Genomic DNA, 26326 nt, shown 5'->3' on the forward strand with positions numbered 1-26326 from the left:
TAAGTTCTTTTCACGCAAGAAAGAGTCAATAAAGTGTCCCACAGCTATGACAGCACCTGGAAAACCCTATATTTCGACACTTGCTTTAACCGCTTTTTTTGTTTGTCTTCAGGGACAGCAGCAGCCCTGGAACCAGATGCCACCGACGTCACAGAACTCACCGATCCGGCCACCAATGCGCGGTGGCAAACCGTACCCTCCGATGGCAGGGGCCGGTGGTCCGGGTGTTCCGGCGCCGCCCGGCACGATGCCGGGAATGCCACCGGCTAGCATCAACACACCGCCGCAACCGCCGGGCGTTGTCGGTGGTCCGCCAGGAGCGGCGCCAGGAGCCGCCGGTGGACCGGTCGTGCCCGTCAGTGGCGGTCCGCCCGTCGTTCCCTCCCCCGGCGGCGGCGTAGTAGTGCCCGGTAGCGGTGTTCCTTCCGTGGCTGGCAGTGTTGGCAGTGCCGCCGGCACGCCAGGAGCAACGCCAGTCCCGAACGCTTCGCCCGCGGTTGCCGTCAAAACGCAGCCAACGGTGCAGGGCGGCGGTGGCCAGGTGCAACAGGCCGGTCCGAACTTCCCGCCCGCCGGCAGCGGCGGTGTCCAGCAGAAGCGGGACATCGTGTTCCCGTCGGACAGTGTGGAGGCGACCACGCCCGTACTGTACCGGAGAAAGCGCATCACGAAGCTGGACATCGGGCAGACCGATGCGTGGCGGATATTCATGGCCCTTCGGTCGGGGCTGCTGGTGGAGAGTACCTGGGCACTGGACGTGCTGAACATCCTGCTGTTCGATGACTCCTCCGTGGCTTACTTTGGCCTAGCGCATCTGCCGGGGCTGCTGAATCTGCTGCTCGATCACTTCCAGAAGAGCTTGTGCGACATGTTCGAGAGTGGCAAGCGGGAGGGCACAACCAATCGGTTCAGCGTTGAGGGCTCCGATCGGGCCGCTCTGCTCGACCAGATGCGAGATATCGATGAGGAAGGCGAGGAGGCGCAAAGGGAGGAAGAGGCGACGGGTAGGAATAGATCGTCGTCGATCGCCGTAACCACTACCACTACCGAAACGACCATCAAGCTAGAGCCAGCGTCACCGATGATGACAACGACGATGACGACGACCACCACCACCACCATGATTAAGCAGGAGAAGCTCGAGAATGGTTTACCAGAGGGGGGTGATGCGTCGTTGCACCATAACGGAACGCGCGATGGTGGTGATAGTAAAGCGGCCAGCAACGGCACCGGCTCGACGATAGACAGGCGAAGAAGCGCCCAGTGCTATGCGCGACGCAACATCAAACGGTGCGACTCGAGCGTGGAGCTCGACCTGGGCGCGGTCAAGAACCCACCGAACCCGGAGGAGCGCACCCTGATACTGACGTCGACCACGAACTACACGATGACGTCGCGCAAGGGCCGCCCGGTGAAGATCCATCCGGCGGAGGACGACGTGTTTGTGCTCGACCACCGGCGCGACTGGGACCGGGCGTCCGACTACCAGTACCAGCGCGACACCGAGGTCGGGGGCGACCCGTGGACGGCCGGCCACACCGATCCGGACCCGCACGACTACATCATGGATACGTTCCGGGCCGAGTTTGTGAACATTCCATTTGCGAAGTACATCAAAACCAGCGCCAAGTACGCCGAGGCCGCCAAGGCGAACGGTGGTCGGAACGGCAAGCGGATAGCGGCGGCCAACAATAATAACAATTGCAGCAACAATAACAACAACAACAACAACAGTGTAAAGTGTACAAGTAAAAACGAGCGCGAAGAGCCGCAGCAGGAGAACGCCGCGGTCGAGAATAGTGCCGCCGCTGCGGCTACGACAGCGACGGTGAAAAACACGTCCGACGAAGCGCCGCCCACGTCGATGGAGGTGGAGGAAGAGGAAGAGCTGCTCTCGCCGCCGAAGCGAAGGAAAGAGGACCCGCATCTGTCGCCGGCCGCTACGCCGACGTTACGCACGCGCAAAGATCACCACATCGCCCGGCTGATGAATGGCGAGAGTGGCGAGGAGGAGGAGGGGCAAGCGAAGGAGAAGAGTGATAGCGGCCTGGTGGACAAAGTAGTTAAGAACTGTATAGTGAAGAAAGAGAAGGCAGCAGAGGAGAAGGAAGCGACCGAGACGGGCGACAAAACGACTGCCGCCGGCACAAAGGGCGGCACCGCACCGGCCCCGTCGCCGATGGATGCGGACTGTCGGGAGATCGACATGGAGCTGGAAAAGTCCTCGACGCTGTCGAACGGGCCGCAGGAAGCGGGAGCGAAGGATCACCGGGACGGCAGCGAGTCTCGAACGTCGACCACGCCTGACCCCGAACAGAAGAAGCTGCCGAAGGTGGAAGCAAATCAGCCGCCACCGTCCCCGTCAGCTGCTTTAAAATCCTCCGAAGAAAAGATGGATGTCGATGAAGAGGCAGCAGCAGCAGGGGAGCAGCAGAAGGAGGAGGACAGTGCGACCACGACGTCGGCGGAGGTAGCGACGAAAGCGTTCGACATTGCGGAAACGGTACGCGATCCAGCGCGCGTGCTGAAGCGGCGCCGGATGAGCGATTACGAGGACGAGTGCTACACGCGGGACGAGGCGAGCCTGTACCTGGTGACCGAGGGTCAGGATGCGCTGGCGCGGCGCTGCGTCGCCATATCGAACATCCTGCGCAATCTCACCTTCCTGCCGAACAACGAGACGGAGTTCTCGAAATCGTCCCGCTTTCTGGCGATACTGGGCAAGCTGCTGCTGCTCAACCACGAGCACCCGCTGCGCACGAAGAAGACGCGCAACTACGACCGCGAGGAGGATGCCGACTTCTCCGACTCGTGTAGCAGCCTGCAGGGCGAGCACGAATGGTGGTGGGACTTTTTGGTGCAGATCCGGGAGAACATGCTGGTGGCGACGGCCAACATCTCCGGCCAGCTCGACCTGTCGCGCTTCGACGAACCGATCTCGCGCCCGATTCTGGACGGGCTGCTGCACTGGGCGGTGTGCCCATCGGCCCACGGGCAGGATCCGTTCCCGACGCTCGGCCCGAATGCGGCCCTGTCGCCCCAGCGGCTCGCCCTCGAAGCCCTCTGCAAGCTGTGCGTGACGGATGCGAACGTGGATCTGGTCATCGCGACGCCGCCCTTCTCGCGGCTGGAAAAGCTGTGCTCGGTGCTGACGCGCCACCTGTGCAAGAACGAGGACCAGGTGCTGCGCGAGTTTTCGGTGAACCTGCTGCACTATCTGGCGGCCGCGGATAGCTCGATGGCCCGGACGGTGGCGCTACAGTCACCGTGCGTGTCCTACCTCGTGGCGTTCATCGAGCAGGCGGAACAGTCGGCGCTGGGCGTTGCCAACCAGCACGGCATCAACTTCCTGCGCGACAACCCGGACTCGATGGGCACCAGCCTGGACATGCTGCGGAGGGCTGCCGGTACGCTGCTCCACCTAGCGAAGCATCCGGACAACCGGCCGCTCTTCATGCAGCAGGAGCAACGGCTGCTGGGGCTGGTGATGAGCCACATACTGGACCAGCAGGTGGCACTCATCATTTCCCGCGTGCTGTACCAGTGCTCCCGGGGGACGGGTCCGCTCACGACGATGGAGATCGAATCGGGCGGCAAAGCATTCACCGCCAGCAACTCGTCTTCTACTGGAGCAGCAGCAGCAGCATCGGCTGCAAACTCCACCGCTTCGTCCGTGATGGAAGCGAAAGGTGGAGCGACGGATGCAAAGGCTCTGCTATCTGCCTCCAGCATGTCCACGAACGGTGGCAGCATTGCCGGCGGTCCTTCCTCTCCGAGTGCGACGCATGCAAGTAACAGCAGCGCGTCCACGCCGAACGGCGCCGCCAGTAATGCGGTGACAGCCGCAACGAATGGACAGGCGGCATCGGACGAGTTTGCTACGCCGTCGACGCCTTCGGCCACCATTGCCGCTAACGAAAGCGCTGACAGTAAAGCTGCCTCCGCCAATGCCTCCTCCCCAGCCGGACCGAGCTACGAGGAATCCGGCGCATCGTCGCCGACCACGCCTGCCGAACATGGTGCATCATCGATGGCAAACATGGGCACTTCGTCGCCCGCAGGCATCGGTACGGAGGTGGTAAACCCTAGCACGGGTTCAGCAGCCACAAACAACACCTCCAACAGTAACTGCAGTAACAGTAGCAGTAGTAACAGCAGCAGCAGCAGCAGCAGCAGCAGTAGTAGTAGTGGGAATACCGTTCCCACGAGTCCGTCAGCCGTTACAACAGCAGCAGCAACCTCCCCTGCCGCCAGTGTGGCCCCGTCTTCGCAACATCCGATAACCGCTTCGTCGTAGTGGAAGCGGAATGTATCTTACTGAAGCTCGATAGTAGTGCTACACCAGCAGAAGCTGTAATGCATGTGGACGGTTAACGGTGGTACACGTACGGCTGTTATCGTCATGTATATCGAAGTTTATATATATATACACACACACACTGACACAAAAAGTTATTTATAGTTACACAAACAAAAACACACACACAAACACATATATGAATATATATATTTATAGGAATATATATTTAGCAAAATGAAATGGAACACACACACACACGCACGCGTGGCGATCTATGAAGGGAAGAATCATTGGATATGATCAAATCAAGCAAAAACACATAAAAACTCATACAGAAAATGGTTTAAAATTTGCGGGTAGCATAATAGTAGAGGCGGCGGCTGTATTAGAGAACATGAAAACATGAAAACGAAACAAACACATACAACAACAACAACAAAAAGAAGAAAAACAAACTGAAATCGCGTATGTAGAGAGGAAAGTGAAAGAGGAAAATGGAAGAGCAGAATTAATACAAAACACACACACACCTGGGGGCGCAGGTTAAACGGGGTCGGTAGCAGGGGGATACTTTCATTGGTAGCTACAGTTGTAAAATGCAGGTGTAGGGGGGCGGTGGGCAGGAGGGGAGTTAGATTTTAAAACAGCCACAACACAACACAGTATCCAACTATTAGACACTGTAACACGCGCCCGGACACACACACACACAAACGCACACACGCACCACAGCTCGATACACATTCGAGGACACGCGAGCGAGTGTGTACGAGCAATGTAAATTAACAAACAAGTAATTTGGACTGCATTTTGTGGTGAATTTAACGAAACACCCCGCGCGGGGCCTTCTCGCGAAGGACACTGGTGGAACTTGCCTGTGTATGTATGCCACCCCCCCCCCCCCCCCCACGTGGACAAGTAACACGTGCTTTCGTTGTGTTTCTTTCGTGCAATGTGCAAAATCTGTCTCATCCTTTAGATACGATTATTGCGTGCGTGTTACATTGCCTTTAGATCAAACTGTGTGTTTTTTTTACATTTCTCTCTCTCTGAAATACCGGGTTTTTTTTATTATGCATTGTACAGTCAAAATAAACGAAAGGGTCGAATGGATTAATGCAGCAGCAGCGGCAAGAGCAGTGCTGTGTATAGCAACAACTTTTAAAACACATGACAAATGCAGCTGCAGCAGCAGCAGCAGCAGCCGTAACAGCGCGTAGCTTGTATAGGAAGAAATAACGATTGTTTCGAAGATCGTCGACGATCAGATCAGATCACGTCGAATGTTGCGTTCCCATTTTAGGTCTTCTTTGGTTTTAATGCCCATTTTTACCGCTAGCTGAAAAGTGCGGTACAATAATAGAACACTAAAAATGGGAGAAAGAATAGAACACAATTACTTTGTGCTTGCTAAGAGAGAGAGAGAGAGCGAGAGAAAGTATTACGCTACAACAATTACACAAACACACGTCGTGCGTAAAGTCTACACCGAATGCAGGGTTTTTAGTTTGTACAGAGCAGTCAGCAGTATCTTGACTCTTTAACAATCGAGTTAGATACGTAATGTAAATGGAAAGGACGAGTAGAAGTGGTGTGTGTGTGTGTGCGTGTAGAGCATGATGTGAGCTCTTTCTTTCTGTAGAAAAAACACTCCCCGCTGCTGCTGAAATTATATAGTGAAAATAGATGAAAATGTAAGCAAAATATACTCTCACTTACAAAGCAAAAAAAAACAGACAGTGCGCATGGTGTGTGTGTGTGTGTGTCTGTGTGCATCTTGTTGTCTCCCATGCGCGCCCCAATTATACGAGAGAGAGAGAGAGAGAGAGTGTGGGAAAGAAGGAACTCTTCCAAAGGCGCTCCTCCCTTTGCTATGACAAACAAAAGAAGGGATTTTGTGTAAATAGTTAAGCTAACAAATAAGCAGACGATAGCGTAAATGTGACGTGTGTGTGTGTTGGGATGTGAAGAAGGTCCGAGAACAGCAGCGAATTGGGGCAGCATAGATTAATCGAAATGTGTTACAGCGCAGCGCAGTGTAGTACTACATAGTTGATCCAGTTTTACAACAAAATGCGGGGAAAGTGTAGGAAAACAACAACACAACAACACGATTGTGTGTGCGTGCGTGCGTGCGTGTGTGTATGTGTGCGTGTGCTCTGTATTGCGCCCGATGAGATATTGTATAGTAAAGTAATTAGTAATTGTGTATAACGCTTAAGAACGGGATAGGTGCGTGCCGTGTGTATGATGTACATATATGGATAATAAGCAGTAAAAGCATTATTTAGGTATGAGCGTGTGTGTGCGCGCGTGCAAGAGGGAAAACCAGGAATAAAAAGCAGGACAGCGCATCGTTGAGCTTTTGATGATTAAAGGCACTGTAGTGCACTAGTAGTAGTAGTAGTAAAGGTAGGGTAGTGTACTCTAGCAAAGTAATAGCAGGTAGTAGAGAGTGAGTATAGAGTAGGCGAAAAGACACGCAACGCAACATTCCCGTGCTGTGTGTAAGGAGGTGGGGACAGGGATAACAGGCACACAACACACCCTGGCTCTCTCTTTCTCTCTCGCTCTCTGTTTCCGATCGCTTGTGGTGGGCTTTCGGCGATGAGAGGAGCGTTGGTGAGAGCAAATCCTCCCTCCAAAACAGTGCGTTCTTGCGCGTTCGGCTGTCGTCTTGGAGCAGGGTGTGATAATCCAATAGAGATCGTGTCTCATGGGTGGTGGTGGTGCTTATGATGATCAGCCCCCGGCTCCACTCCTGTTTAAGCCCGTTTGTATGGAAAAGAATCTCTGCAATGTTTAACATTATTCGTTGGTCATTCTGTGGCGTGCGGTTTGTGCTGTGTACAGAAGGCTGGGTAGCAAGGATCATGCTTTTTTTTTTACCACACACACACACACTCACTGTGATTTTGTTAGAACCCCCCTTTTTAAAACCGGAAATGAGGAGGAGAAGTTGTCCCCGTCGCTGTGGTGTGTATGCACGTGCATTGTGGTGTATGTATGTGTACACACACACACACAGACACTATGGTTTACTTTCCTTTCATTGCTATTGTGCTTGGTCGGGGTCGGCGCTGTCTGTCTGTACTGTAAATGTTCGCTTACGTTGCGTTAATCACTCGTAAAGCAAATGTGCTGTTTGTTGTTGTTGTGTGCTAGATTTGTGAGGATAAAAACAATATTTGCTTCATAACGAGGAAAACCAAGAAACGCTAAAAGAAGTTGTGTGTTGAAGCATCGAACTCTAGGGAAGTAACGGGCCGAGAAGCGAGAAGGATTCAAGAAGCAGGACACACATTGATAAACACACACACGCGCACGCGCACACGCGCAGGAAGCTTTATTAAAACTGCAAAATGGATGATGTAGTAGAAGGAGAACCACGTGGTGGGTGGGGTGGGTTTGTCATCAACTTGCGCTTGACGGATAGTATGGAGTGGTTTTTGCAGATTTATTTGGAAAATTCTCCTCCACCCCCCTACCTGTCTGTCTCTGTGCCCGTATGCTGTATGTCTTGTGTGTTGAGGGCGCATGATCGTATCGGCATGATTGTCGTGTTTGTATATGTGAAATAGTAAAGTGAGTGCTTGTGCTAAGATGATTAGTTTAAGAACGATAATTTAATTACCCTTGTAGGTTAGTTATAGCGGGAGGGGGGAAATATGAAACGAACGTGCAAGTGTTGTACGTACAATTGGCATTGGAGACACAAAAACAGGATGCAACAAAAAAAAAAAACAAAAACAAAAGAAAACAAAGCTGTACACAAATAAGTTGTAATGAAAACACACACAAAAAAACCACGCGGAAAGAGTGTGGTGTGCACTAAATGAAGTTAAAATCGCTTTGTGTCTTTTAAAAATGTAATCCCTTTAGGCGCATGCATAGGAGAGCACCACGCACACACACAGGGCGGATGTGTGTGTGTGTGTGTTGGTGTGTTGTGCATTGGAGTGAATTTCGGAGCGTATGTGAATCTGTGGGCACACGCGGGGGAGCGTTTGAGAGAGAGAGACAGCGAGAGAGAAACACAAGTTGCAAATATTTATTACAAAAAGAAGGATCAAAGCAGAGATCATACAACAACAACAAACAAACAAAAGCACATACAGACAAGCGGTGTATAACTATTATTATTATATAGGTAAAGCAAAGTGTAGTAGAGATAAAAGTAGAAAAACACAGTACGTGCACACACACAACAAACAAACAAACAAACAAAAAACACGCGTACTCTTGTGGACTTGGGTGGGTTTAGTAGTATTCTAGTGAAAAACAGAAGCAAACAAAAGTGGAGAAAAAACATACAATCGCACACACACATAGAGAGAAACACTAAAAAGGAAGAGGAGGGAGAAGGGGAGTGGTAGTGTTAGTAGTACTTTCGCTTTGATTGGTGATGATTGTAGAACCGACAACTAGGAAAGAAAGAGCAAAAAAATGGAGGAAAATGTAGAAAAGTTCCCCTTTGCAAATTGTAGGAACAATAGAGAAAATGTGTGACTGCGCGTGTGTGTCCGTGAAGCGCAAAAGAATAGGGAAGCAAAAATCGATAACATAGAGCGTGGGCGACTCCACGTGCAAGAAGAAGGACGATAAATAGCAGGAAGGTGAGATGAGTGAAAACAGACGAATGAATGGGACGAAATGAATGAACGAATGCCACCAAAACTGGCAGGCGAGAATGAATGGCTGTGTGTGTCAGCAGCAGCAAGCACACCCAGATATGGTTAAGGTGGGAAAAGGAGGGAGGGAAAAAACAGCTGTAATAATTTTACGCCTAACAAGTCCTCTAATATGTGTATAATAGTATACGCGCGGTGCACTAGAAGAAGAAGTAGCAGCAGCAGCAGAAGCAGCAGAAACAAAGCGGGAAAATTGATAAAGCGCCCCGGGAATTGTGGATGTTTGCCCCTTATATGTATGTAGAAAACAAACAAAAACACACACACACAAACAATTGATAACAACCGAAGAAGGGAAATGCTTGTAGTAGAAGGGGGGAAGGGTTGGGTGCGCTGTTACGCGTAGTGTGTGGAGAAGAGCAAAGAGGAAAGTCTTTTCTCCATCCGCAGGACACAAGTATATAACTAATAAAAAATACAGCAAAAAAAAACAACAGCAGTAAACTGGCAGATGCCCACATACATACACACACACACATACACAGATACCCGTGATTCCTGCGAAGAAGAAGAAGAACTGGCAAAAACAAACGTGTAGAGTGCGACACTGGATAAAGAAGGAATTATTAAAGATGCACACACACACACACACATGCATGCATATTAATACACACACACACTATACATGCAGGGCAATGCGTGAAGAAGAGAACTGTTGTGTGCAGGAAGGTGTGTGTGTGTGTGTGTGTGGGTCAGCGAATGAAAGGAAGAAAAAGGAAGAAGAAAAAAAACAAAGTATATTACGGAAAAGAAAAGGAGAAAATATTTGTAATTACTATTATTGATACATAAAAGTATAAATACACTTAGTTTTTTTAATTAAAATAAAAATTGAGAAAAAATGAAAAACTTAAACATTTGCTGTGTTTTCTTTTTGTTTGTTTGTTTTTGTTTCGCTCGTATCCGAAATCATCAAGCATCCTTGAGACCAAGGTGTTATAAATGACAAGGTGAAGTTGTTCAGAGCAAAATGACATTTCTCGACTTGACATTTCTCTTCCGGGGGCTCCGGTATAAAAATCGGGGAGGGGTGGTGCGGGGTAATGAAATTTGTATGCAGAGAGTGACAGATGTCCCCCACAATGTCGCCCAGCAAAAGCGATAAAAATCAACCTTCTAAATACATTATCCTTGCTTGAGACTAGCAAGGAGAGAGAGAGAGAGAAAGCATGTCACGCCGTTTGGTTCCTCTATTCGTTGCTATGGTAACGCCGTCGACGCCCAACCACCCTGTAGAGTACCACGTGGCTCGCTAGATTCAACCAGGAGAACAGACAGCGAGGAGGAACAATCTCTAGTACACGGGTACAGCTGCACCGAAAACGTATTTTCTCTCTCTCTCTCTCTGGCAGAAGGTGACAGACGGGAGGAGCTGTCCGTTTTAAAGTAACAGGAGAGCAGCCGCACGAGGAGGACACATTTGACGGCTAGTAGCCATTTTAGTTGTGTATGTGTTTGTGCGCTCTCTTTCTCGCACGATCGAAGCCCGAAATTTACCAGCGGAAATGCTGTTTGAGTAACAGGAGCGCATCCGCAATAGGAGGATACCTTAAGCCATTTTAGTGTATGTGTGTGTGCGCTATCTTTCTCGCACGATCGAAGCCCGGGATTTACCAGCTGCAATGCTGTGGAAGTAACAGGAGCGCATCCGCGATAGGAGGATACTTCACCGGAATATCTCATTCTTTCATGTATGTGTGTATGTGTGCGTGTGTGTGGGTGAAAGCGATCTTCCCGCTCTGAAACGCGCTGGAAAACCCCAAAAGTAATACCAGGAGAACATCCCGTTGAGGAGGTAGCCGGCTAGTAGTAACCTCCCATTTTGCTCTGCCATCGTTTCCTCTCTCTCACTCACTCTCATACGCACGCCGATTGGTCGAATATGAAACTATCTACCGCAATGGCGCCCGTGCCAAAAAGGGAACATGGCGGACATTCATTAGTATCTAAGGAAGCCATGTTTAGTGTTTTCTCTTTCTTTCACACGGTGGTTGCATTGAACGGGTTGAACAATTGATAACACTTCCTTCGTTTGATTGGTGCAGCAAAATGCCTCATGGTGGCAGGACAAAATGGCGAAGGGTCCGTAATCTAAAAACGATCGTTTCAAACCGGGTTTGAGTTGTTGTTTACTTAGCTCATTCATTTATTTCACTAAATCGTTTCACAATCATCTTAATTTTTAGAGAAAATAGGAAACACAAAACAATAACAACAAAAGTAGTAGTAGTAGTTGTAGTAGTAGAAGTACTAGTAGTAATAATGAATGGTAATGATGATAACAGTGCGAACGAAATGGAAATTGGAATGAAGGGAGAGAAGAAAAAAAACACAACCAATATACAATCTACTAATTCTGTTACGCGTCTCTGCAACGGCGCCTTTCTCTCTCTCTCTCTCTCTCTCTCTTTCTATCTCTCTCGGATCCGCTATAGATATAGTTACATAAATAAATACAAAATTTGCGATCGCATCTTCTGTCCGGGAGTGTCCGCATTGTCCACCGGGCAGCTTGCGCAGGCTTGTGGACAATATCGATAGCAGCAGCAGCAACGATCGAGAGTGAAGAGGCGGGAAAAACTTACCAAACCGGCTTTTGGGCCAGCACACACGATCACGAGGACAGTGCGAACGAGTAAGAGACCGTGAAAGCTCAAACCTTCCGGGATTACGGCATCCGTTTCCGGTTGTTGTCCCCCCTCTTCGAATGTGATTTCACTTTCAGCTGGATTGCGCGCGGGCGCTCGCACATTGACACTGATCTTGGACACTGCTGCTACTTCTTCGTAATACATGTCGTACGCATTCTTTCCCCTCCTTGTGTTGTCCTATGCTGTGTGTATGTTTCTTCACTTCTTCTTATTCTTCTTCTGCTGCTGCTGTTGGGCTCTATTAAAACATAGATCTTTGCTGTACGAGGTTGGCGGCGGGCATGGGAGACGGGGGCATGTGCGCGACAGGAAGATCATGCTCAGTATCCGGCAAAGTTGAACGTCTGCTGGGACGGTTGAAAGTCGCCATAGTTGTGGTTGGCCGCCACCTCAATCTCCCCACTGTTTATCTCATCCTCCGACGAGGCAAGCTCGTGTTGCTGCTGCTGGTGCTGCTGCTGGTGCTGCTTGCCAAACGATTTCGTGCTCGGACCGGCCTTACCGATCTTGGCCTGCAGCGTGTGGCTGCTGCCGTGATCGATCGACTGGGCCACGTGCACGAGCGGGATGGCGGCGTGGGCTGCCGCTTCCGCCGCATTGTTCTGCGCTTCCTGGGCCGACGCGGCCGCCTTGTGGGCCGCCTCCTGCGTTGCCTCAAAGTCTACGCGGGCCGCATTCAGCTGCTCCTCCAGCGCCTCGACGCGCTGCTTGGCCGTACCGACCATCTGCGTTTGGGAGGCGAGCTCGGCCGCCGCCTCGCTAGCGCTCTGCTGTGCGTGTTCCGCCGCCACCTGCGCATTGTTCAGGGCGGACTGGAGCACCTGCACGTGGTTGAGCGCCTGCTGGGCTGCGTGCTGGGCCGCCTTGGCCGATCGTTTCGCTTGCTGCAGCTGCTGGATCTCGGCATCGAGCGCCTGGTGCGCCTCGAGGCTTTGCTGCTCCAGCCCCTGCAGCAGCACGTGCTTCCCGGCGAGGGCGGCCTGGGCCGTGGCGGCCGCCTGGGAAGCCGCCTGGGCGAGCGTGTTCTGCGCCACGTACGCAGCCTGCTTGGCTGCGGCATGCTGGTTAGCGACGGCCGAGTTGGCCTGATCGGCGGAACCCTGGGCGATCGAGCGGAGCCCACTGCCGGCACTGTAGCCCGATTTCGGTGAGTAGCTGCTGCCACCGTACAGGTGGCTACCGCTGCTGCTGCTGCCGCCGCCACCGCCACCCGTGAGGCCCGATTCGTACTCGTAGTCGTAGTCCTTCTTGCGGTCGACGGTCGAACGGGCCGCGATGCCATCTACCCGCGGCGAGGAGGAGAGAGAAAAACAAAAACGTGGCGGAAATTAAGCAAATGCAAATGCGATTTTGTTTATGTGTGTGTGTGTGCATGCACACGGAATTCTCTATACCGTACCGATAGCAATCAGGCTAACCACCAATCCAACGGTGAGGGCGACGTTAACGGACTTCATGGCGTTAGGAGTCGCGACGCTACGGTCTCTGCGGAAGCTGCAAGTGAAATGCAAACCGAAAACGGAACTCGTTACTCGACGGTGGTGGCGGGCAAAGGTGGCGAAAATGTGGTTCGTGTACGCGTGTGTGTGTCTGTTCGTTTATGCATGTCCGGAAAGTTGCGCAATGGTGTTACTTTTGCTTTTTCGTGTACGATTTGTGGAGAAAGGGGGATGAGGATTTCGGGAGGGAAGGAATTATGGCACGATTTTGCGAATGATTTAATAGCTACAATTACATGAGTAAGATCATGATTGATTGAAGGGTTTTAGAAACATGAATATGATTACACCAGTATTTGTTTTCAGGGACAGTCCACCGTGTCACCGTGCCGGATCTTGGCTTAAACTTTGAGGAAATAAATGAATTAAAGGTACTAAATTAATAATTTCAGGTACTAAATTAATTATTGCAGAAAGATAAACCAATTTAAATTGAATTTCTACGATTACTACCATTGCCTTTTTCTTATAGGCAATGAACTTCATATGATGGAAATTGGAATCCAAATTGGAAATTGGAATTGTCAATGCTATAGAGTCAAATTCCGAATAGATTGTGTTCCCATTAGATTAAGAAGGAGCCAACAAAGTGTCCCACAGCTATGAGAATACTTGGAAACCCCTGTAATCTTTGCCTTTTCCACTGAGACTGCTTGAAATGCCTAAATCGGCACTAGATTAAATCATTTTTTTCAATCATTCGGTGAATATTGAAAAACAGTACGTAAAGACACTGCTTTTAAAAGTAATTTTGAACGATAATTGTAGAACATTTAAGCCCTTCATTGCACAAACACGCTTAAACCATACGATCAATTCCAAGCCTCAACTAGTGTTGAAACAGAAGAGAGAGAGAGAGAGAGAGAGAGAGAGAGAGAGAGAGAGAGAAGCAGAGCAACAATAAATCTGATTTTCACCAGTAATTGCAAAAACTATAGCTCTACCGTTACTTATCACACGTGCCCAGCGTGGCAAGGTAAAGATCGAAAGCTCCCCCTGTATCATGTCTATCGTGTACACTTTCCCGCGTGGTGGAAAGCATATTGTTTGCTGTTTTGGCTTTTATTTGTCCTCACAAAGAGACAAACGCCTACAAAAACAAGTGGAAGAAACCACTGAAGAAGCGCGTTCCTCTCTTCCTATTCCCTACAGCCATAATAAACCCTACAGCCCAACCGCTTTACTACTAAATCGTCCGCATAATCGATCGTAGTGGGCCGTGAAATCGAATCAATTAAACACCGATCGTGTGTAGTACTGCACCAAAAAAACCTCAACACACCACCAAAAACGCGCTCTAATCTTGGGCCCGCTTTTGGCCAGGGTTGCATAATGAAAAGTGTAATAAAACATCAAAAGACGAAAGAAGCAACAAAAAACAAAAAAATAACAGTATTGTTACAATACACATTATATCATTATTATCGATCGACACGGACGCTATATGGCGATCGGGTGGAACTGGTTCGATTAGCTTTGATTGATCTACCACCAGCGTCCAGACGGCCCAAAAATGGGGTAGCCCTGGACAATCCGGACAATTCGGTAGGACGGAGTGGGGGACATGAAAATGGAAATCTTTGCGAAATAAAATAAAAAAAATAACAGCATCACAAAACAAGCTACAACAAGGTGTTGAACCGGGAGAAATTAGGCGTTACAGTTTGACGTCAGTTAGTTGGTATGAGGCGGCTTTTGTTCATCTTACAACACACCTTTCCGGTGATTTTAAAACGACTGACTAATACGCTTGTCCAATGATCGTTTGAATTGCACGTTTTAGCTATTTCAAGCGCATTACAGGGTTTCCCAGAGGTGCTCATAGTTGTGGGACACTTCCTTCGTATCTTTCGTATAGGAAATGAACCTCATATGATGGAAATTGGTCTCTATGGTATCCCTTTTGGACAAGGGCATTGGAATTTGCTATTGGATTTGTCCAACAAGAGTGCTACAGAGTCCAATTCCAATTACATAAAGTTAATTTCATGTAAGAAAGAGACAATAAAGTGTCCCACAGCTATGAGAACTCCAGGAAAAACCCTGTAAAATGCCATGAAACAAGTGCAACACATTGTTTGTCATGTAAAAACGAACAAACGACGAACCTTTCAAAACCATCTTTTAAAGGCAAAAAAAAACTTAGCAAACAGCTCATGCCAATCAGTGCATGGCCGTTTGGCCGTTGTTAGAGATGATTGTTAAGTCCCTATGAAGAGGAGCCACCGGAACAAGTGTCCGGAGTGTAATGGACTTTCGCACTTTCACCTGTGTACATTGCACAGGCCTCCTTCACCTCCTTTGCGCGCCCGATGAGCGGTTTAATTTTGTTTTTTTTTTTCGGCACCCCCGGAAAGCGGTCGGAAGTCACCGGTGTGGGCGCCAAATTCCGGCCGTTTCCTTAGCGCAAATGGCAAAGGTATTTTTTGTGCCAATTCAGTTCCTCAGGCTTGCGTTTTGCGGTAAGTTCTTTTTTTTGGTTTTGCTTTGCTACCGATTCCGATATTTATGACGTACCATGAAATGCGTTGAAAAGCGTTAGTGACCGGTGAAAAGCCGGCCAGTGTTTTGTTTTTGGCGATTGATGATGCATGTTCCGGTGGTACAACAACAAGCAAAAAATAGATGCAAGGTGGGAAAGGAGAAACAGAAAGAGAGTTTAGTTGGTTTGCAGCGAAACTGTTACACAACGACACTCCCCGCCGATCACCGACCACCGATAGCTACCGATCTCCATCGGGGGGAAGAGGATCCAGTAATGTTGATCGACCCGATGATCGATGTATGATGATTCATCTCCCCTAAAATGGTCCGTTATTACTATGTTACAAAACGCACCTTTTGGGCGGTGCGAAACAGCCGGAAAGAGCCGGAACGATCGCATGAAAGCTGATCATGCTAACACACAGCGGTTACTGAAAAATGAAGTTTTTTTTCTTTCTTCAAATCTATTGTGAACGAGGAAGAAGGAAGCGTTTCTTTTTTTAATTGAATACATAAAATGTGCTCAATTAAGCTGATTTAACACACACGCAATACAGCCAAAATGGAAGAACTAATTGCGGCATTATGGATCGTTGCTTTGTGGCAATGCATTTTGGGTTACAAATTTGCCATTTGTAAACAATAACTTCTTCCCTAACAAACGGTTTTCAATATATTGCAATTTTGTTGATTGTTTTATTATACCAACAAAATGGATAAAGTTAGCAATTAAATAGAACGAATTTTATTTTAGCCGTAAATGAGCTTTTTGCATGATCTAATGTCGGTTGAATGATTACAATACTTAAAATTTGAATACAAATAAAATATGACCATAAAGCACTTTAAATAAACTTATTTCATAGAGAGTAACAACTAAAACTACAATTTTCTAATAAGACGTAAAATTGCCTCCAACGCAACAGGGGAAGTTATATTTCATTTTAAACATTATTTTACAACAGGAAACGTCCCTACGTTCCAACTATTAATCGAAAACATGATTTACACTAAACTCTACATACCACAAATGTAATTACTCCAGGAAAATGTTGTTCAAACAGCACCGAAACACAACAGCACAACAAATCGCGTCCGTTCACTTTTCTCCGTATCTGTATCAATCACAAACCACCCCACAGTAGTAGTAGTAGCACCACTTCCGGCGTTAATTATGAGCAACGAGCGAACTGCACAGCGATAATATAGTGAGCGAATTGCAAACAAAACACGCGTTAAAGAAACAACGAAACTGCACCAAATGGCATCGAGCTGCAAACTGCAAACGAACTGCAAACGCACCAACCCGAGAGATGTACTAGACCACACCACCGTCCTATCAATCGAACCGACAAATCGCTAATGCTGCCTTCCAACTTCGATCGGGCGCATTTTTATAGATGCACCCACAAACCAACGGCACAAGCCCTCCTCCCGTTTCGGTTCGTCTTGGACGTGCGAAAAAGATAAAAAAACGGCAGCAGCAGTAGGACGAGACAAAAAAAAACAAAACCACAGCAAGCTGTGCGCCACTGTCTTCGCCCGGTTTCGCTCATCGGGTTTTGTTTTGCTTCGATCGTTTTCCACTAGCACCACCACCACCACCACTCTCTCTACTAAGGTTCCGCAAGGCTTACTACGCATTGGATTGGATGTGAAAAACGGGAGATGAAATGAAATGGCACACTGCTGGCAACTACTACACAGTGCTTGCCGGTTGCTTCTCGCTTTGCTTCGGCTTTTCCCCGCACAAAAGCACACACGCACCAACCAGTACAGTTTGCAACCTCACCCCCCTCCCCCTCCTCTCCTCGTCTGATTGATAGTTTTTCCCGTTCGTTGGTTTGCTCGTTCGTTCAGTTCCTTTCACCGGCCGGGTGGGGTGACCACCTTGGCACACACCGAGCGGCACGTGGTGCCGAAAAAAACGAAAGCGATGACTCCACCACCGTCCAGCAGCACTATGGTGGGTTGGGTGGTCGTGGAAGTGGAAGTGTTTGGGGTGCAGAATTATTGTTAAAAAAATGATTTTCATACGAGAATAAAATCCCTGCTGAAGTGTTCCTTAGCCGCTGCTAAATTGATGTAATTATCGTCCGTCGAATTACTAAACTCCATTTGATCCTGCTTTTCTCAGGCAAATATCCTTACATCGTAACTGTAGATTGCAATGAAATCTGAGGATTACTCCCTTCGTAGAGGATGCATTAATCACAGTCATGATATCTTCACGAATCGTCCAGAATGTCCTTAACACTCAAGAGCATACCTCTCAACAACATCTTTACAGACCCAACAAATCAATGCTATTTAAGTACGGACGACTGATAGGCATTCCAGTTTATGTTCATGGTTGAAACTGAACTGCGCTGAATTAGTTAACTTAAAATCATGTTGAAATGTATGAAAATGGCCAAAACTGGATTATGTACTTCTCTAGGTGATCTTAATCAAGTTGCCTTTGGTTTGATTGTGCTCATAGTTGGGCGAACATTGAGATCATTTTGGAGTGTTTTAAGCGATCATTCGATTTCTTAGATTGAATTAATCATTCAGGTTTAGTACTCCTAAGTTATTCTCATCCTCAAATGTATATACCGTAATAGCTATTTCTTTAAATCCCCCCCAAGGTGTTGGCTATATGTCCCACACGATTCTCACCGTGCCGAACGCATGCAAATGATCGCCTAGTGTGCGATCACAGTTCTTCAAGTACACACACAAACCATAATTTGGCCGAGAAAACAAGGTGTCAGTAGCGAGGAGCATCCCGACTTTTAAGCCGTTCCGGACTGCGACAAAGAGCGACGAGCGCACATTGCGATTCAAAATTTGACCGGGTAAGTGTGCGCCCGGCCAAACTTGAACTTCCTTAGTCCGCGGGTGCCCACCCCATCCTGAACCATTTCCGCAGACCAAAGAAAGGCGTCATTAAACCGCGAAAAAAGGGGTTTTTTGTTTTTTGTTGTTTTCGATTGTTTTGTGCATTCGTTGCCGGGGTTGGTTTGAAGCTCCCGGGCGTAGACTTCGAGGGTCCACGAGCACCGTACGTTTTGTTTGTTTTGCTTTATACGATCGCGATCGCGATCTAGCTGTGTACGTGCAGAGGGGTTGGTTCGATTGTTTCGACTGCACCCATACGCACGGCACTGCATCCTCTCGATAAGATAACTTCACTTAAATGCCCGTTTCCCCTGAAAAACGCGTGAAATTCATCCCGAAAGGAAGCCCCATTTCCAACCAAACGCCCGGTTTCGTTTGATCGTTAAATTTTGCACACACACACACACACTGAAGCCCTCGTAAGACGACTACTCAACCACGTACTTCTGCCCCAGCCACAAAAGAGAGAAAAAGCAAACGGTTCCGGCATCTTCAATCATAAGAAAATAACGCTCAGACATTATGGTCGGGATGGTCGTAGCTTTGCTAATCTTATCGGCAAAGCTCCCGCAAACGGAGTGCCCAACCAAACGAGGTGCGAAAAAAGCGAAAACCAAACAACAGCAACAGCAGCAGCTACAAAAAGAAACCAACCAACCAACCAAACAAACGTTTCCCCGTCCAGCCGGAAAACTAGCGCCAAAGGGATGCACATGATTACATGAGGGCTGCTGCTGCTGCTGTTGCTGCTGCTTATCCTATTGCGCAATCCGCGGCGTGTGGCGCATCCGCACGGCGCGCATTGTCGCGCCAGAGCCGCTAACGGTGCCGCCGTCCGGCTGGTCACCGTTCACTACTGGTGCATGAAAACATGTACGGACGTTTTTTGTCCCCCACCCCCATTCCACACTGATAGTGTGTGTGTGTGGCGCGTGTGATTGACTTCAATTCGATTCCTAATTCCCTAAATCTCTTAAGCGTTCGTTACACCGTACGGGGCCTCGTAAGCGCCACCCATTTGAACAGTTCCACTGTCCATACTTCAAACCGGTGCGCACCATTCGGACATAAAGGGAGGAAGCAAACAACACATTACCCCCGGCAGGGTGTAGTGCAATAATACGCGCGCGATAAATGCTTATCTCAGGGGAAGTAGCACTTGATTAATGATTACTCTGCCGGGGATGCTGATGATAATGATGATGATGGGGCGGAGAGGCGTTTCGTAACATTTGCCCAAAATGTTGTGTACTTTCTGGCATACTTAGGAGCTGTTCGATTGTTATGATCACGGCGCAGCATTGTAATTATGCTTACTTCAACGCCACCACGGCGTTAATAGAGAGACCGTATTGGAGACTATCGGTGTATCCGTCGCACCGCTCTGGCGGTTGGTTGGATCTCCCTTGGGGATCTTATCACGTACACCCGAGAGTATGATAGTGATCTTCGATCAGGAAATCGTATCACGTTCTCTTTCGTTGCTGACCCAATTCTTATGGTGTAGGAATGAAATTGGAGCAATCGTTGCTACTATTTCACAGCAGCGACTCGGAGTTACTTGCAAATCTGGAAGCGAAATTGCAATGTGATGCAAGGCGGCAAGAAGTGACTTGCAAAAATGGCTATTTATTTATGTTGATCAACCGTGCGATCAAAAGTACGTGCCGAATTACATTCGCCAAGCATCAAGACAGCAAATTTAGCTGATTTCTTTCCTGGATGGATGAAGGGATACGATCATCTTAATCCATGAGATACTAACAGATCATGGCTCTGGCTAATGCAACAAGTAAAGATCGAGACACAGCATTTAAGATCATGGACTTGCTTTCTGATGTAATAGTTTCATAAAAAAGGATAGGACGATCCTTCCATTGACTGGACTGCCTTCCCTATCCTGATGTAGGGAAACTAAGTGGCACAGAGCGCAAAGAGCGTCCGAATAAAAATAACTTGATAATCTGATTACTACTATACTATACTATACTAAAAAAAACGTGATCTCACTGTAGTACAGCGTATTAAGCTCGCCAGGCTCCGGTGGGCTGGCCATGTTGTACGCATGGAAACGGACGACCCAGCCCGTAAAGTCTTTTTAGGCCGTCCACAAGGACAGAGGAGGCGTGGTAGGCCCAAATTTAGGTGGCAAGATGGCGTGGAGGCGTCTGCCATTAAGGCCGGGATAACGGACTGGCAGACGAAGGTGCGAGACCGTGAGCGGTTTCGGACACTCCTGAGGCAGGCCAAGACCGCAAAGCGGTTGTAGTGCCGTATAAGTAAGTAAGTAAGTAATCTGATTACAATCATTTGTTTAATAACCTTAGAGGCCTTACCTTGGGCAGGGGGACATAACTAAACTCTTTAAATGAGAAGTCGATAGATGTAGGATGGGCATAGTCCTATCCTGACAGTCCGAATGAATCTGACTTGCCATGATCGGAGTTGGTTTTATTTATACTCAACTGAAGTTAAAAGCACATTTGGTTCCGGGTTGTATGTTGGAAAGTTATTGTTTTCACTCAGCTAGTTACGTTTGTCTTTTGTTGACAAGGACGGTGAATCTTGTCACTAAGTTCCTGTTTTTGGTTTAATGCTTATACTGTTCCTGCTTTGGGTTATAATACATAAACTGTTCCTGCTTATGTTGTACGTTTCGGTTGGTTCTGTTAAGTGTGTCACAATTGTTTTTATATGAACGGTGTGGCCTGAGCTCTTCCGGATGTGTATGGTATGATCTGATTTGCTGAGTGTGTTATAATGAATGTGTTGCAATGGTGTGATTTGGCTTTACAATCTGTATATAGCTGATAGTGTGTATTATAATTAGTTCTGTATAGCAGATAAGCTACAACAGTTAAGTGTTGGGTTTAATGTAATCTTGTTAAATTGCTTCTAGAGCCATTATAAATCTATAATGTAAATTGCCACCCTGTTCCACTTTAATTGATAGGTTCTGATGGCTCTGATGGCCTTGCACATTGGCCTTTCCGAAGAAAGTCACGTTAAACGTATAAATTATTCATTTCTTACTCTAAAAGGCTTATGAGTATGTTTTCACTCATCAAAACAATTCATAATTTTCGGTTTTTGATTCACATTTTCACACTACATCATCCAGCCCCAGGTAAGAAGGTGACGATAATGATCGCGCATCGCACAACCAAACGGCTTCGCAAAATTGAATTGCCAACTCTCTGACTTGTATCACGAACCTCCAAGATACACATGTCATTTTTTAGATAAACATACACCGATAAATGCATTGTATGGTTCCAATCATAACACGGTGTAAACAACACAGCTTATGGGGGAAAATGAAAGTGATTGCTTTAAAATATGCTCTCTACACGTTTTATAAGCTCACGCGCGTTGTGGCGTTGTGTTAAATAAGGGTGTAACATTAATTAAATTAACCATCCAAGAAAACCCTCCACTATGCTGGAGGTTGAATTGAAGGGGGGGGCAAAGAATAATTCCAGGCCCCATCACATTGTAAGCCACGGTCCATTACTTCCTCAGCAGCATAGTTGCATAGACATTTTCTGCCGCTGGCCAAATTATGCCAAAAACTTCACTTCACTTATTCGGTGCGTGTTTCGCCGGGTTATTTATTTGATGCAATTATTTTGCCGTTACCTTTCGGCGCGTCTAATGCGTGGGTTGGTTCTTGGTGTGGTACGAAAATAACACACATCTAGCCGCGAACGACGATCGGTGGCCAACAGCTCGATTGCACAACCAAATGGGAAGTAGTAGCACCAAATGGGTTTAGCAGTGCGTAGCACATACTCAGTAATTTATTTCGCACTGGAATAGCACACATTCAGGGTTGGATGTATCAGTGGAAGATATCGGTAGGTTTAAACCTGGAAGGAAATTTGGATTCGATCCTCTATATGAAGCTTTCTTAGTTATGGGAATTTAAACCATGAAGCATGAAGATCTTTTTGGATATCGTACAGGATCTTCTCGTTCAGGGCGATTGCACCAACAAGCATACACCAGCGTACAGCCTAGAGTCCAAAATCATCAGTTAATTGGAAAGATCAATACATCATATCTCGGATAGATCGACACGGAACATTGGTTGAAAGTTTTCCCGGTTGACCTGTGGTGCGTGTGAGCCCTTTCGAATGAATCTGCATCTAACCATCGGACCGAGGGCGTTGGACCGCTGACGTTGACCATTACTGAGCCTCAGTAGTTACCCTGTTCCGTTACGTCAGGAGTAGTAGTAGTCTCTCAACACAAAGACACCCGCTATGCCATCCTTCCCTTCGTATCGTATCATCCGATCATACACGGTGGCGCGGTGGCATCGGTAATTCGGATGTTTGAAGATGTTTGCCAGCCCTTATCGCTTAAATGCGCAACTCAAACCGAGCGCAACATCCCCCCTGCCATCCCTTGGATGTGTAGATAACTCTCGGTTACGGTTTTTCTTTCGCACCCTTTCGATACCTTTCTATTTCACTTGTCGGTGGGTCATTTTAATACAATTTTCCATATACATGAAGCTCTGTCCGACACATGGATGCTGCGGTTGGATAAGTTTGGAGATTGTATCGTACAATAATAAAAAAAAACAGGAGGAGACAAACAATCATCCAATCCATCTTCGGCGATCAATTAGATAATTGGCAAATGGTTTCATTTTCACTTTTCACGTGTGTGTGCATGTGTGTGTGAGTTATGCTTCGGATCGATCGTGGATTATGGATGAAATGTTGGTAGAGATCGAACGAGCAAGATCATGTGTGGCTGAGTGTATAATGCTTGAAAGGAAAAGATACAAAACATAGCTCCTCCGCCGACCAAAACAGCAGCATCCGGCGCGGCCCAATCAGCCGGAATGAGGTGCAATCGAAGCTTGATTGATTGATTTGATAAAATTTTGCGTAATTTTCTTTTTATTCTCCTCGCCGTGCATAACGGACAAGGGGAGATGCGCGTTCGCAATGATGTTCCACGAGGAGCTTCCAACCATTGGATGCCATTAGTATTGTTAACATAATTCAATTATCCTTCATTAGATTAAAAAGTGGCAGTAATGATTGTAAACAGAGTGTTATGACTGACGTTCGGCGGTTTTGGATGATGATAAGCGCCTTTTTTGATAATAAACTGTACAGAAGACTGTAGTTTTATTATTTATTCGCCCCTAATTTCGCATAACGCCTAATGCTTGACACCAAACGGTTTGGGCACATTTACTACCTTTAGCGTAATAATTCTCAATGCTACTGCCGAAATCGAATGAAATGGTTTACCTAGTAAATAACGTTGCAGAAGCAAAATGGCTAATTCTACCAGTCGACATTTATCAGCAATTTAATGATAAAAATATGATTGAAAAAGATAACATACTGGAACTATTTATTTCTCGAAACTTTCAAATATTTGGTTGGTGACTGTGCTCAAAATAACAATACGGGAACCCTAAAAAAGGAACAAAGTTACATTTTTCAAATTTACCATCTAGACACTTAATTCCACTGCTAAAATTCTCGCGTAAATTTGAGCAAATCCGGTATTTTGATTATTTTTTTCGTTTCCCACCAGCAACAGCAATTTTAAAATGCAGATCAAAATTATTTGCAGGGGTAAGAATGATACATTTCAATTCAATTCCTACCCCCTGCAATGCGCTGTCACGTTGACGTTCAGCCTTCTGTACACCTTGGCCAAGGTTAACACAACACTCGCTGATTTTATTTACAAAAAAAGCTGCCGTAACAACGCGTCCGCCACTGTCGTATTTCGCCTGGCCGAGCATTGATAATTAATTCCAAGTTTACAATAATTAAAAACGTATTTGACTTTATGGTATTTGTGTTTTGACGCATATACCTCTAAATTCTTTTGTGTAACGAATGTTTTTAACTACGCCGAACTCAAATTCCAGACACAGATGGACGTATACGTAGTGTGATTTGGTTATGCATAGGCGGTTTACAGTGAAGAAAGTGTAAAAAAGTGTATTTTTTCCCGATGAAACCCACTGCAATTGATATTTACACCGCGCAAGTGAACGAACATATAGCTACGATAAACTAATACGCAGAGAGCGACCGATCTCGACTCGAATAGAAAGAATCACCAATTCTCCAGTCCAATCCGCCATCAACACAAACTGCACGAACATGAATGTTCTGGAGCAGTTCAAAGCGACACCCCTGACGCTCCCCAAACTCCCTGCATCCTTCATCGAAGCAAATCCAACCGAAAGCGGACAAGTGGTAAGAGCTTGCAATAGGAAATACGGTAACGGACCCCTTTTTTCCTAATCATTCCGTGTTTGCTTTTGTCTGTCTGCAGCCTTCGGATCATCTGCAGAGCACCACACGGCAACCGTTCGGGTCGAGCAATGTGTACAAAACAAGCATTCTTCACTACCGCGTCCTGGCCGAAGGGGACGACGTTAAGACAGTGTATGAGGTCGCAATAAAGCTTCCACCGGTGAGCTGAACATGTGCTTGGTCAATCGAAAACACGCTCTAACAAATGTCTGAATATTTTTGTGTTTTTGCAGAATATGGAAGAGGAATATTTCCCCGGTGATGCAATCGGCATCCTCACCTACAACCTGGCCAGCGAAGTGGACTACGTGCTGGACCGGCTGCATCTGCTCGAATCGGCCGACCAAACGTACGAAGTGAAGCTGGCGAAACCGGTCAAGAAGAAAAACCCCGAGCTACCCCACTACGTGCCGAAGTACGTCACGCCGCGGCGCCTCCTGTCGGAGTGCTTGGATATTCGAATTACGCCGCGCAAGGGGTTGCTTCAGGCCATGGCCAGTTGTACGGCGGACGAGTGTGAAAAACGCTTGCTCGAAATCCTAGCCTCGAAGGAGGGTTCTAACCTGTACAATGAGCTGATTCTGAAGAACGAAATGAACTTCCTGCACGTGCTCAAGTACGTCGCCACGTGTAGACCTCCGCTAGCGATGCTGATTGAACATCTGCCACGGCTCCAGGCACGCCCGTACTCGATAGCGAGCTACGGACGGGAGAACCACATTCGCATCGCGTTTGCAATGCTGAACGATGGGCAAGTTGGTATTACGACGCACATGCTCGAGAGCAAGCTGCTGCATCCGGGCAAGTGGGACAAGTATCTGTACATGTATCTGCGGCAGCTGAAGCCCGTCTTTAACTATCGCGAGGAGGATCTCGAGCGGAACATTATCATGATCGGACCCGGGACAGGCGTTACGCCGTACATTGGCTTCCTGGAGTATCGCAAGCAGGCGAAGGGTGGTTCCACCCGCAAGACGAAAATGGGTTCGGCCTGGTTGCTGACCAGCTGCCGGTACCAGGACCGCAACTATCTGTACGAGCACGAGCTGAAGGGCTTCATGCAGGCCGGCGTGTTGGATCGATTGCATGTGGCGTCGTCCCGGGACGAGGACAGCCAGTACAAGTACGTGCAGGACATTATCGAGGATAGGAAGGAGGAGCTGGTCGAGCTGCTGCTTGACGACGCCACCAAGCTGTACCTCTGCGGGGAGGGGCGCACCATGTTGCCCCGCATTCAGGACACGATAGTGACGTGCATGAGCAAGGTGAAGTCGATGCCGAAATCGGAAGCGGCCGATCTGCTGGCGGAGTATCGAAAGACGGGCAAGTATCTGTACTACTCGATGATACGATACTGATACGGATAGGTTCACGCCCGTGTGTAGAAAAGTCATTGCATGTATAAAAACAGAAAATCCCATATTTATAACTGACAACCGCTGATTAGTTTGTAATAAACGATTTCGGACAGACACTAGGTGAATGTTGGGTTGTTTGCCAAAACCATTTACCCATT

General features: G+C 47.6%; 3 protein-coding genes across 37 annotated transcripts in view; 2 read left to right on the top strand and 1 right to left on the bottom strand.

Annotated features, from left to right (window-relative positions):
- Positions 1-9846, top strand: part of LOC1281332 (trithorax group protein osa) — a 130108-nt gene extending 120262 nt beyond the window's left edge. For all 35 annotated transcript variants that reach the window (XM_061649339.1, XM_061649326.1, XM_061649346.1 and 32 more), the window contains one exon: positions 113-9846. In XM_061649339.1, the coding sequence (XP_061505323.1) occupies positions 113-4297 (4185 nt within the window). In that variant the 3' untranslated portion in view covers positions 4298-9846. The remainder of the gene's footprint in view (positions 1-112) is intronic.
- A 1261-nt stretch (positions 9847-11107) lies between these two features.
- LOC11175650 (uncharacterized) lies at positions 11108-17079 on the bottom strand. The gene is made up of 3 exons (XM_003435888.2): positions 16651-17079; positions 13042-13136; positions 11108-12924 (listed from the first exon to the last, which is right to left on the bottom strand). Exons 2-3 carry the CDS (start codon positions 13097-13099, stop codon positions 11963-11965), a joined length of 1020 nt encoding a protein of 339 aa, XP_003435936.2. The 5' UTR covers positions 13100-13136; positions 16651-17079; the 3' UTR covers positions 11108-11962.
- A 7102-nt stretch (positions 17080-24181) lies between these two features.
- LOC1281330 (methionine synthase reductase) lies at positions 24182-26316 on the top strand. Its single transcript, XM_321281.6, has 3 exons — positions 24182-24750; positions 24830-24970; positions 25044-26316. Exons 1-3 carry the CDS (start codon positions 24655-24657, stop codon positions 26166-26168), a joined length of 1362 nt encoding a protein of 453 aa, XP_321281.5. The 5' UTR covers positions 24182-24654; the 3' UTR covers positions 26169-26316.
- The last annotated feature ends 10 nt before the right edge of the window (positions 26317-26326 follow it).

The sequence above is a fragment of the Anopheles gambiae genome, chromosome 2 (assembly GCF_943734735.2).
Source record: "Anopheles gambiae chromosome 2, idAnoGambNW_F1_1, whole genome shotgun sequence".
NCBI classification, from domain to species: domain Eukaryota; kingdom Metazoa; phylum Arthropoda; class Insecta; order Diptera; family Culicidae; genus Anopheles; species Anopheles gambiae.